The 13,021-nt window shown below is 41.8% G+C and overlaps 1 protein-coding gene across 1 annotated transcript in view; it reads right to left on the bottom strand.

Annotated features, from left to right (window-relative positions):
- PATJ (PATJ crumbs cell polarity complex component) overlaps nucleotides 1–13,021 on the bottom strand; it is a 362,302-nt gene that overhangs the window by 293,269 nt on the left and 56,012 nt on the right. Inside the window, exons 15-16 of the mRNA XM_032839752.1 lie at nucleotides 4,832–4,966; nucleotides 144–305 (exon numbers count right to left, since the gene is read on the bottom strand). Coding sequence (XP_032695643.1) covers nucleotides 144–305; nucleotides 4,832–4,966 — 297 coding nt within the window. The remainder of the gene's footprint in view (nucleotides 1–143; nucleotides 306–4,831; nucleotides 4,967–13,021) is intronic.

Here is a 13,021-nt window from a genome sequence, read left to right as displayed (position 1 = left end):
GTAAAGCTATGTATTATTGCCTTTGAGTGCTATTCTAGTCAAAAGACGGAAAATTCTCCCCTCCTTTCATATCCAAACACACTCATCAGGGCATTCCTGATGAATCTCGTTCCTGTGGGAACCACAGAATATTCCGTTAGTACCTCCATCTTGGGAAGAGGGGCTTCAGTGGTCCTTGGTTCATCCACAAAAGCTTCATCATCAAACAGTCGTCGACAGCAAACCAAGGTAAAGGGAGGAGGCACCTCTTTGAGAAAAGACACTGCTTCTCGGCGAGACTTCCCATACAGTTGCACACCATTGACCTAGAAAGACAAGGGAAAAGTCAGAATTGAGCAGCCCTGGAGAAAAAAACCAAAGTCCCATGCTCACATGGATCTACCCAAATAAAAACAGGTTTATTTTCCCCACAAAAGGTTCAAACATAACCACAGTATTTTAGTAGTAACTAAAAACACTAGAAATCAAATGTATAAAAATTTAGGCTAAACCTTTACTGAATTTAGTGAAGAAAGTTTAAGACGTGTGCAGATTACAAGTGATCTAATTTCTCACACCTCCATGATTTCTCTTTTCTACCCTCCAATTCTTGAATTCTCTCATCTACTTCTACACATCTCTCCTTAAACACACTAAATATCATTGCTAGCCTTCCTAAGACCACCTCCTTTTACTTTTTCATTTTATAAAAATATCACTATAGATATCAACACTAATTTTAAGGCTGTAATTAAAAACCACTCAATTTACAATGTGTAGGTAACAAAATCTAGGATACTCAACTGTCAAAATTGAGCATCATTTTTCACAATTTTCTTTCATATGCCATAAACTTTATTTTTAATTTACATTCAATTAGCCAACATAGAGCACATCATTGGTTTCAGATATAGTGTTCAATTAATTCATCAGTCACGTGTAATACCCAGTGCTCATCACATCACGTGCCCTCCTTAATGCCAGGCACCTAGCTATCCCATCACCCTACCCACCTCCCCTCCAGCATCCCTCAGTTTGTTTCCTAGAGTTGAGAGTCTCTCATGGTTTTTCTCCGTCTCCGATGCTTCAGACCATCCTAGAAAAAGTATCCATCGAAAATAAATATATGTAAATCCATTCTATTCTTACATGTTCTGCTCACACAGCCGTCAACTATAGGTCTACTATCGGAGGTGTCAGTTTTCAAACTGTTAGACGTGTGTTCCAAATGCTTAAAAGAACAAAATGATAACTAACTACTCCTAACGCTTAGTGCTTATCACCATGAAATTATCTAAATTTCATGTTTTAGTGCACAGTAATAGTATTTTTGCACCAAAGATGATTTAGAAAGATAAACCTATTCTAATTTTTTATCTATGTGACTTAAGCTCCAGAAACTCTCTCAGTTCTGACTCAACACCACTAAAAACTGATCTGCCTGCAACTCCCTAAAAGCTGAGGCATGAACATAATCCAGGCATGAACCAGTCTTTTCCCACCTGACTCCTACCTTCCTGGGAGCGTTCAGTGGCATTATTAGTTGTAAAGGGCTGGCATCAATTTCTGACAGGTGCCGTGCTAATATCCAGATCACTGATGGGGCCGACATTCCCGGGAGAAACCTGTGCACAGAATCTGTCCTTCTCAGAGAATACGGCATTGTGGGTTTTGCAAGCATCTCAGAGGCAGCGACCTGAGCCCAAAGTCAATGATCCCCAGGAGCCACTCTCGGGCCCACAAATCCAAGCACTTAGCCGTCAGGCCAGACACCATCTCTCTGCCTCTGAATTATTTACAGAGGTATCACCACCGAGTAAAGAGACCCATATGTGCTTCAGGGAGCTGGTCCTAGTGGAAAAGTCAGGATCATCTCCCAAGACTTTCTGACAGATGAAAGGGATCTGGGGGACAACAAGTTTAGCAGCTGATAAATGTTTTTCCTCGGAAGAACTGAAAGTCAACCTTCACTGGCCACATCACGTCCCCAGTGCCAACGGGTGCCACAGACAGAGCAAATTCTCAAATCACCCACACGCACAGTACCCTATACCGAGAAGCAAGCAAGCGAATATAACCAAAGCCAAGAATTCTACCCCATATGCAAGTCTTAGTTTGTGTTTCACACTACTTCAACAAATTAGAAAATCACTTTTCAGGTTTTTATCTTGGAGTACATTTAAATATTTATTTAGCTCATTATTTATTCATTTGAATTGTCTCCAATTATTATAGCAAGTGCCTGGTAGTCCTCCTCACTGCTCTCTACTGTTAAAGGGATTGGTCACGTTTCCCATTACCAACTCCTATCTAAGAGGATTTATGGCTGCTGTAAATAGCTGCTCTGGGCTGAGACTTGGCACAATGTTCTAACGCCACAGCGTATTTGTGTTTCCTTTTTTTAAGTTCTAAGGAGTACACACACACATACACACACACACACACACACACTCTTTAGGTTCAGGAGTTTATTTGGCTAACTTTAGAGAGTTTTCTATTTCTATATTTGGCTATTCAGAATAAGCCAATTTTTATTTTAGAGTTCACAGTATTTCTTAGGCCCTCCAACTGGAGACCCTCTTAAGAGCTATCAAGTCTCAATTATTCAGACTTTGTGACTAGAAAGCACACACACATACACATTTGCAGAGTACATAATACCGTACAAGTATTGTCACACCACATTACCTCATTCAATCCTCATTAGATTGTTTATGCCTTTTTACAGTAATAATACTGCCAAGATCGCACAGTGAGATAACGCTTTAAAGTTTACATGGATGAGTGTAGCCTCTCTGGAAAACAGTATGGAGGTTCCTCAAAAACTTAAAAATAGAGGCACCTGGGTGGCTCAGTGGGTTAAAGCCTCTGCCTTTGGCTCAGGTCATGATCCCAGGGTCCTGGGATCGAGCCCCGCATTGGTCTCTCTGCTCAGCGGGGAGCCTGCTTCCTCCCCTCTCTCTGCCTGCCTCTCAGCCTACTTGTGATCTCTGTCTGTCCAAAAAAAAACAAAACAAAACAAAAACTAAAGTTAACAACAACAAAAAATGGTAGTGGATAGACCATGTCAGTTTCAGGCACACAGTACATCTATGTATACTTATCACACACAAAAAAGAGAGAATCAAACTAGTTTTTACTAATTCTACTTCTCTCCAAACAAAAATATCTCCTTTCTCAATACCTAAAAACTATACATTATAGAAATGGTCTCCAATCTACAGATTATTATCTGTGATATCCATAAAGCTACGAATGTGCTTTGACAATCGAAAGATAAAGATATGATCTCAGTACCAAAACCAAAATAATACAAAAAACAAACCAAAAACAAAGCCTAAGTCATGTAGTAAAACCTAAAGGTATTATTCCACAATAAGCATCCCAGTAGGATTCCTTGAGCACTTCTAAAAATAAGCTGCTTACTAGAGATTAAAACAGGACTCCCACATCTTGCCCTCTTATGCTTATGATAAAATTTAACAACCAGTCATAGCAGCTTTCCCTGTGACCTCAAAAGTCAGCCTAGAATTTTCAACACAGTTCTCTAGGTGGCCAGACACTGCTCAAAAATGCAGCTGCACCCAACAACAACCCTATCTGCTATCCTCGTCATTTCACTTTGAGTAAACATCAACTTTAGAGCGACATCTCTACAACCAAGGCCCATGGGAGTCAAACCTTGGCTAAGGCTACGAGGTTCAGTCTATTAAACCCAAGTTAGAGCTTCTTGTGGTTCCTAACTCGTTGCAGAACCCTCTTTTACATAGCCTTCAAGTCTGACCATTCTCCACATTTATTTTTTTGAGGGGCTTCGGAAGTAGTGTATTTGGGAAAAAAACAGTGAAATGGGAAGTAGAAAACATGAACTAAAGTCATCATGCTAGGAGTATATAACATTGGGGAAAAATCAGTGCCTTATTTTCCTGTCTGTAAAATTAGCAGATTCATTGTTGTTTGTGTGTTTATGTTAGCTCTGGGACTGTCCGATCTAATAAAATATCTCAAGAAGGTCATGTCAAAGCAGAAGTGCTCTAAAATTGTTCTAGCTGAAGACAGGCTGGGGAGCCTGAGGGAGCCCACAGAGGCTGCCATGTTAGGCTGTGAGTCCCAAGGAGACACTCTGAATACCAGTCAATAATACATAAGCCTGAGGTCACCCAGCTAGCCTAATTCTTATTAGAAATAACCATAAAACCTGCAGGTGCATGTGACTACATGCTGCAAACAAGGGGTAGGGATTTGTCTCTTAAAAAAGAATTTTGCTAAAAAAAAATCCTAATTATGCTATCAAACTATAACAGGACATTAGCTCCTTTCTCAATCACTTAAATAAGCAAGCAAAAGAAAGTCTCAGGAGTCCCAAAAGATAGGAAAAATGAACTCAAACCCATTATCTATTTTATTTTATCATTATATAGGCTGTATTTTTCTCTACCTTCATTTTATTTCATTTTCTCCAGTTTTATTGAAATAAAATTGACACATAACATTGTGTAAGTTTAAGGTATATAATGTGATAATTTGAACTACATCTATACTGTGAAATATTCTCACAATGAAGTTAGTTAACACAGGCATTGCCCCACATGGTTACCATTTTGTGTGTTGTGTGTGTGTGTGTGTGTGTGTGTATAGTAAGAACATTTAAGATCTACTCTTAAAGTAACCTGGGGACTATCATTAACAATACTGTGTTATACACTTGAAAAGAAAGTCCCCAAGTATTTTTCAATATAAGTAGTTCACATTACATTGGCGGTAATGTAATTCAGCGAATTTCTGGTAAAAATACTTTTTCCTACAACTCAGAAATTCCTGTCCTGTGTTTTTTATCTCTCACGAATTTTACCTCAAGAAGTTCATCCTCTGGCTGCAGAAGGTTCAGTGTATCCACAGGACCACCTGGAGCAACTGAAGAGATGTAATGGTGCCCATCAAAGGAATCCACTTCCATGCCAAGCCTAAGAGTGTGAATGGGCAGCAGCTGTAGCAAAACACAAAGCAACAACATCAAACCTGACAAGGACATATCCAACTGTTAATCCTCCATCAAGTATTATTTTGACACGAAAACCCCACCTCTTGAGTCAGATCATCAAGATCCCAACAGAGGGCAATAATGGCGAAACTAGCCACCAATAAAATATGAATAATTTGTCTTCTTGTTCTCACTCCTCTTTTCCTTTCAGATTCCTTAGGGATGGACACACAGATGTACAAAGTCCTGCCTTCAATTCTAAGCATCAAGTATTCCAAACTTCTTATAGTTCCCAGTATGGATTCCGGGTTTTATTTTTCTGCAGGGCTACCCATCTCCCAGAACATTCGAGTTCCTCTTTATTACCTAATTTCCACTCACACTTGAATACCGAGGCAGTGTTACTTCCAGGAAGTCCTTCCTGATATCTGAGTTAATGTCCCTCTGTTTGGGGTCCAAGACCACCTTGTATAGATCTCCATCACAGCTCATAACCTACTGTGCCTAGAATTTCTATTTTCTTGATTGTTCTCCCTGCTTAAATGCAAAGTCTGTATCTTCTCTCTGTAACTTCAGATCCTACAATAGTACCAGGCACTAAACATGGATTCATTAAATACTTTTTTTTTAACTAAGCTGTGAGAATGATGCCTCACTCAAGAAAGAACTCCTTTTCCATCTCACCAACTTAAGTGAGAACAATTTCCAGGTGGGGGAGGGTGGCTATGTAATAAGGAAGGCAATCATTATTCCATCCTAGGATTGATGTTGCTGGCTTAGAAGGATTCCTATGGGCTCAGATGTAAGTCAAAGATTAAGAAACTCTAGGCCATGTCAAAATAAAGAGATGAGACTTGGTGTTGTTGGCTGTAAAGGTCAAAAGCACTCACCAAACTCTACTCCCTTGACTTTTAAAGATGGAGCTCATGATTAATCATTGTGGCTATATAAACTCAAATATGGTAAATGGTACTTACTAATTATGATTCATATGTCCTATATCAATAGTTTATTTATCTAAAATACCAGGCCCTTGGGGCGCCTGGGTGGCTCAGTGGGTTAAGTCTCTGCCTTCGGCTCAGGTCATGATCTCAGGGTCCCGGGATCAAGCCCTGCATCGAGCTCTCTGCTCAGCAGGGAGCCTGCCTCCCCCTCTCTCTCTGCCTGCCTCTCTACCTACTTGTGATCTCTGTGTCAAATAAATAAAATCTTCAAAAAAATAAATAAAATACCAGGTCCACCTCTAACTATATATTTAATAAGGAGAAAACCTTATACAGCTTGGCAACACATGCACAATATGGTTCTTTCCTTCATATTTCCTATTCCCTGTGACCCCTTATCTCTGAGCTTGTCACCTCCCGTTAGTCATTTGCTCTGGGTCCCCAGAGTTCTACAGGCTTTAGGCACCATCTAGGGCTCATTTCCTTCCCACTGTATACATACAGACAAATGGGAAGGACAAGCAGTCTAGCACACCAAGACCTCAATGACTTAAAACAGGCATGAGGGATTTCTGGCTCTGGGCTAACTTTCTGAAAGTTAAGTGTTCTTGACCACCAAGCTCTTCAGATTCCACCACCATGTCTGGCAATAAGATGTTCTAGCGCTCTCCACGGAAGGTTAGCATTGTTTTTACTCTTGTTCCCTCTCTGTGATTTCTTTATCACTGCGGTCCCCTATCCTCTTACTGAGTCATTGTACCCAACCATGCATATCAAACCAGAAGATACCAGTTCCCTTATTACTAATGTTGGTGGTGGTGGGGTTTTTTTTGTTTTTGGGTTTTTTTTTTAGTCTTTTCTTCAGTAGTAAAAGGTTAAATACCAACTCTCAGAGAAATGTTTCTGTAATAAGGACTAACCCACCCATGTTTGCCGACTCTCTCCCTTCCTCTGTTTATGAGGCAAACACTGGGGCTGTGGTCAGTGGTCAGGGAGTCCACCCGCAGGTCGTCTCCAGTGGTATGAAGACTGCTTGCGAGAACAGGCTGCTCAATCTTCAGGAATTCTCTAAGTCTGCTGTTAAATGCAGCCATCACTAAAAATTAATGCTGCACAACTACAATTAAATGATATTAAAAGTAAATGTCAAAAGTATTCAGAATCCATCACTAAGCCACTGGGTGGCTCAGTTAGTTAAGCATCTGACTCTTGATTTCAGCTCGAGTCAAGATCTCAGGGTCATGTTTTAGATGACTCTGTGCTCCGCGGGGAGTCTGAGATTCTCTCCCTCTGCCTCTCGCCCAGCTCACACTCTCTCAGTCTCTGTCTCTCTCAAATCAATCAATCAATCTTTAAGAACAACCAAAAAAAGCACAATTCACCAACAAACAAGTGAAAACCAAATAATTACTAGTTGTAATTATTACTAGTTGCTATGCAGGAATGAATCTGGGCCAAGATACCACACATGACTAGAGAAGGTCATTTTGAAAAGTTGGGCAAGGTGGATTTTCCAGAAATGGGGACATTTGTGGTAAAACTGAAAGAAAGAACATATCAGCCCTACAAAAAGCCTGCGACGGGGCTGCTTGTGGAATGTCAACGAGAAAGGTAATTGCTAAATTTTTATTGGAGCAACTGATTATATGGTGGTAGCAATTTCTGCATAGAGGTGCCCAAATTAAAACAAGGACACTGCTGTACATACAGACTATTGCTACTTACACAGAAATATGCCTCCATAAAAAAATAAAAGGATTAAGGAGGGAACTGATTCAATTTCCTCATTCAGCCCCCTCTTCCTAATCCTGACCTATTTATGTAGCTGACCCCATTCCCCACAATATCCATGCAACAGCTGAAGTCGGGAGGAATGGGCTGGAGCAGAGAAGAGGAGCAGAGAGGAGCAGGAGAAGGTCACCCATGGAATCCTTTGCCTTCCAGATATAGGCCTGTACCCTCGTAGGCGATGCTCCCAGATATCTGTAAACAACACATGCTCCCCAGAAACTTAAACCATGAACAAGACACACATGCTCCATCTTTAATCACACTGAACAAATAAACCAGAAACGATGTTTACGAAATCTGTCAATCTGCAAGAGGCCTACCTAATACTAGTTCTGTATCCAAATCTGAGTACAGCTGGGTTTTCGAGACTTCATGTTACATTGCTGCAGGCTCCTCTGCGGGAGCAGGACTGTTTAATTACCTGTCCCAGCTGCATTTAGCAACTCAACAAATCAACCGTTTCATCTGTCTCTTTCAGTTGTCCACCCCTTCCGTATTCTGAGTTCTTAGAGAGCAGAAAGTGCTAAAATGACAGGAGTGGGTGCAACAGACCGGTGATTGATGCCTTCACACACATTCCATGTTATGCTTTACTGATGCTTACTCAATGTGCTTTGCAAGGGGTCCTATTTAAATTGACAAAGTTAATGAGCAGCAGGGTTTTCATGATCCCGATGTGACAAGTAAAAGATACAAGGAAATATATCCAAGGAGAAGTATGACCATTGTACGACTTACTGTCAGTGCTAAAATGATGAAGATCAAATGAGACCAAGCAAGCCAGAGCCCTTCAACCTGCAAGTGGAGAGACCTGTCACGAAGCAAACCGCAGTTCATTCATTTTGCTAAAAGCTCTACTTTTAGGACCCTAAAACAAGATATCAGAATGTGCAAGTGAGAATATAAATGATGTTGCTTCGGGGGAAAAAACCCTTCTGAAGAGGAACAGATATGTCAGTAGGATGGGGGAGGATGCTTCCAAAAAAGCTAACCTCAAAATAGGACAGAAAGAACCCCATAATTAGTTCCTATAACACACATACAAACACACACACAGAGAGACTGAAGATGTTAAATGCCATTTATGTTTAAAAGTTAGAGGGAAAGAATTACTAATTTTACCATAAAGAAAAAACAAACTTTCCAAGAATTTAGCTACAACTTTTAAAAAGTGAACACAGGGGCGCCTGGGTGGCTCAGTGGGTTAAAGCCTCTGCCTTCGGCTCAGGTCATGATCCCAGGGTCCTGGGATCGAGCCCCACATCGGGCTCTCTGCTCGGCAGGGAACCTGCTTCCCCCCTCCTTCTCTCTCTGCCTGCTTGTGATAAAATCTTTAAAAAAAAAAAAAAAAAAGTGAAACACAACAAAAGCTTCTTGCCCATATAAAATTTTAATTCTGAATATTCAAAAAACACACATTGTGTGCTCTTCTGTACAGAAACACAATGGAAGTTCTTTTTAGTGGCCTAAAACCAAGGTCAAGAGTCAACTGGCATTTATCATTCTTTTTGTTGTTTAGCATTATCATTTTATTTTATTTATTTATTTATTTAAAAGATTTTATTTATTTATTTTACAGAGATCACAAGTAGGCAGAGAAGCAGGCAGAGAGAGATAGGAGGAAGCAGACTCTCTGCTGAGCAGAGAGCCCGATGCAGGGCTTAATCCCAGGACCCTGGGATCATGACCTGAGCTGAAGGCAGAGGCCTTAACCCACTGAGCCACCCAGGCGCCCCAGCATTATCATTTTAAATATCATTGATGTTACCTGCCTAGTCCACATGATATTTGAACTTCTGACACCTGATCTAACACTTTGCACTTACAACTTTTTTTTTTTTTAAGATTTTATTTATTTATTTGACAGACAGAGATCACACATAGGCAGAGAGGCAGGCAGAGGGAGAGGGGGAAGCAGGCTCCCCGCCGAGCAGAGAGCCCGATGCGGGGCTTGATCCCAGGATCCTGAGATCATGACCTGAGCCGAAGGCAGAGGCTTTAACCCACTGAGCCACCCAGGCACCCCTGCACTTACAACTCTTGTTCTACCTTTGTTCTCGGTACTTCCTCCACCTGGAATAGCTAGTTATTTCCCTGAACCCATTCTTCAGGGTACACTTCAAACGCCATCCTCCCAAGAAACCTCCTTTACCTTCCTTGAGGAAGTACCACCTCCTTCCTTGAGCAAATATAAGGCCTTTTGGTAATACCTGAACAGTAGAGTTCTCAGTGGAGTGAGGCAAAGAAATAATCACAATTTCCTATAGGAACCTCACCACAAACTACAGAATTAGAATATTGCCCGGGACGAACGAAATAAGACATGTGTATTTAAAAAAAAAAAAAAATGTATGTATTCATTAGAGAGTGAGCAAATAAGAACAAGGGCAGAAGTGAGGGCTAGAGGGAGGGGGAGGGGCGGACTCCCCGCTGAGCAGGAAAGCCTGATGAGCCCCATCCCAGGACCACGGGATCATGACCCGAGGTAAGGGCAGCCGCTTAGCTGACTGAGCCACTCAGGCGCCCAAAGACCTGTGTATTTTGAAAAAGCTCCTGTTTTTGACAGGCCATCTATCCTAACTATGTACCTCAGTTACTACAGTGACTTGATTCTGTGCTTTTTGCTCTCCACTCAACAAGAGACCAGCAAAGTGTAAAATCACACACCCGAGAATTCATTAGCAGTAGTTGCCTCTGGGGAGGAGAATAAGGGAACTGGGATGGGAGAGAAACTTATTTTTTTACAGGATGTACTTCCTTAACTTTTTAATTTTAGATCTTGTCCATATGTTATTTATTCAGAAGAAAAAAGAATGGCATAGGTGTAGAAGCCAGACAACCTTGATGGGTTTCCTCATTTTGCCACTTTACTTGCTGCAGCTGATCTTAGACAAGACACTTTACCTCCTTGATGCTCAGTTTCCACATACCACGACTGGAAAGAAGAAAATAGCTGCTGACCAATAGGGTCACTGAGACAAATAAAGGAGAAACTATTTGAGACCAAGAACCCATCCTGGTAACGGAGTGTAACACATGCAGCCACTCTTGGAGGGTCGGGTACATTCCACTGCCTTAAAAGTTAGATTTGCTCTCATCGAGTGAGGGGGAAACACACGTTTGAATATCCTTTGGTTCGGAGAATATAATTCAGGAAGGAAATAAAACGAAATTTGTCGGCCTGTCTTGTCAAAACCAGAGAACAGGACATGTTATATTTTGTTTCCCACAGCGGGGATATTCCTAACGCTCACTCCGAATCACAACTGATGGCCAGCAGAAAGGTCACTGGAATGAGCCTAATGCTCCTCCCTCGCAGCGCTGTGATTATCTTGATAGTAAACAGTTGCCAAGAAAGCCATCCCTAAGCGTGCAAGTCTCCCCAGATGCGGGAAAACCGTTCTGCTATCATGATTAACGGCTTCCTAGAAGCACTGCAGCTAATGCTCAAGGCACTGCAAATTGCTTTCGCCTCCCTCCTTCCCCACAACTTTCACAAGAAAGCCTCATCTATGAAAACTGGCCAGTAATAGATGAAGGTACTTCTTGTATCATCATCCATTCCAGAGTAGTGGCAATGGGGTATTAAACTGGAGGGACCTTCCGAAGACAGCTAGACCCTCAGGAACAGCAGCTCTGGCCATGAAACATGGCTTTCCTCATCAGAAACCTGCTGAGACCGAAGAAAAACCTACTGTGTAACCTCAGATCTTGACACTGCTCTGCTTAAACCTTCCACTGGTGTTACTGGCATGGCAAGTGAAGCCCAGGCTTACCACCACGGATCTGGAAGCCCTACAGCCCCGGGTCTTCCTCGCCAGCCTATTTAACATTCAAGTCTTCACTTAGTTGGACCCTAACACTATATCAAACAACCTCCACTCTCCCTACAAGCTGGCCCTGTCTTCTCACAGAGCTTTTATGCCTGCCACTCACCAGTCTCCCAGCTCCTCATTTCCTTATCTTTCAAGCTTGAGCTCAGAAAGGCTTTCTCTGGCTCTCTCTCCAAAATGCTCCCTCCTCCCGTTCTGCTGTCACCATCCTGTTAAAACTTTTGCATCACTAACGATCTACAACTAAGAATCTACAACCATTTTATCAAACTATTTTTCACTTGTTTACTATCATGCCCTTACCCAAGCTCAGAGTGTAGGCTCTGTCAGAGGAAAGACCTTTTCCGAGTTGCTGCCACCACTGGTAGCAGTGTCTGGCACAGAGTAGGACTTCAGTAAATACTTCAGAGATGAAGGAACGTGTTCTAAGCTGCAACCTGCCCCTGCAGCTGTCTAGCTGTATAATTTGAGGTGAGCCACTGCACCTGCACAAACTTCGGTATCGTCATCTGTGAAGTTCTGCTAGGATACAGGCTCATTTACATAGAGTTTTTGAGTTTCCTCAAAAAGTGAATAGAGCTTGGGGCGCCTGGGTGGCTCAGTGGGTTAAAGCCTCTGCCTTCAGCTCAGGTCATGATCCCAGGGTCCTGGGTTCGAGCCCCACATCAGGCTCTCTGCTCAGTGGGGAGCCTGCTTCCTCCTCTCTCTGCCTGCCTCTCTGCCTGCTTGTGATCTCTGTCTGTCAAATGAATAAATAAAATCTTTAAAAAAAAAAAAAAGTGACTAGAGTTTACCCTACAATCCAGCAATTGCACTACTAGTAATGTATCCAAAGGTTGCAAAAATACTGATTCAAAGGGGCACATGCACCCTGATGTTTAAAGCAACATTATCAACAATAGCCAAATTACGGGAAAAGCTTGAATATCCATCACAGCAAGTGAGCGCGTGAGCGCGCGCGCGCACACACACACACACACACACACACACACACAGATTACTCAGCCACTGAAAAGAATAAAATGCTGCCATTTGCAACGATGTGGAAGCAGCTTATCCTAAGCAAAATAAGTCAGGAAAGACAAACCATATGATTTCACTCATATGCGGAATTTAAGAAACAAAACAGATGAACATATGGTAAGGGGGGGATAAAAAGAGAAGGAAGGAAGAAACCGTAAGAGACCCTTAACTATAGAGAACAAACTGAAGGTTGATGGAGGAAGGGTGGGTGGGGGGTTACGCTAGCTGGGTGATCGATGTTACGGTGGGCACTTATGATGAGCACTGGGTGTTACAGGCAAGTGATGAGTCACTAAATTCTATGCCTGAGACCAGTATTACACTATATGTTACCTAGAATTTAAACAAAAATTTGAAAAAAATAGTTTTTTTCCTAAAGGAGACTTTAAAAGTTTAGAGACTAAAAATGAAACACACAACTGGGCAACAAAATCACCATTTATTGAACAATTCTTACGTATTAGCATGGA

The sequence above is a fragment of the Lontra canadensis genome, unplaced genomic scaffold, assembly GCF_010015895.1.
Source record: "Lontra canadensis isolate GAN:19392208 unplaced genomic scaffold, GSC_riverotter_1.0 scaffold109, whole genome shotgun sequence".
Classification (NCBI taxonomy): Eukaryota; Metazoa; Chordata; class Mammalia; order Carnivora; family Mustelidae; genus Lontra; species Lontra canadensis.
This window is presented reverse-complemented; position numbering and strand designations above follow the sequence as displayed.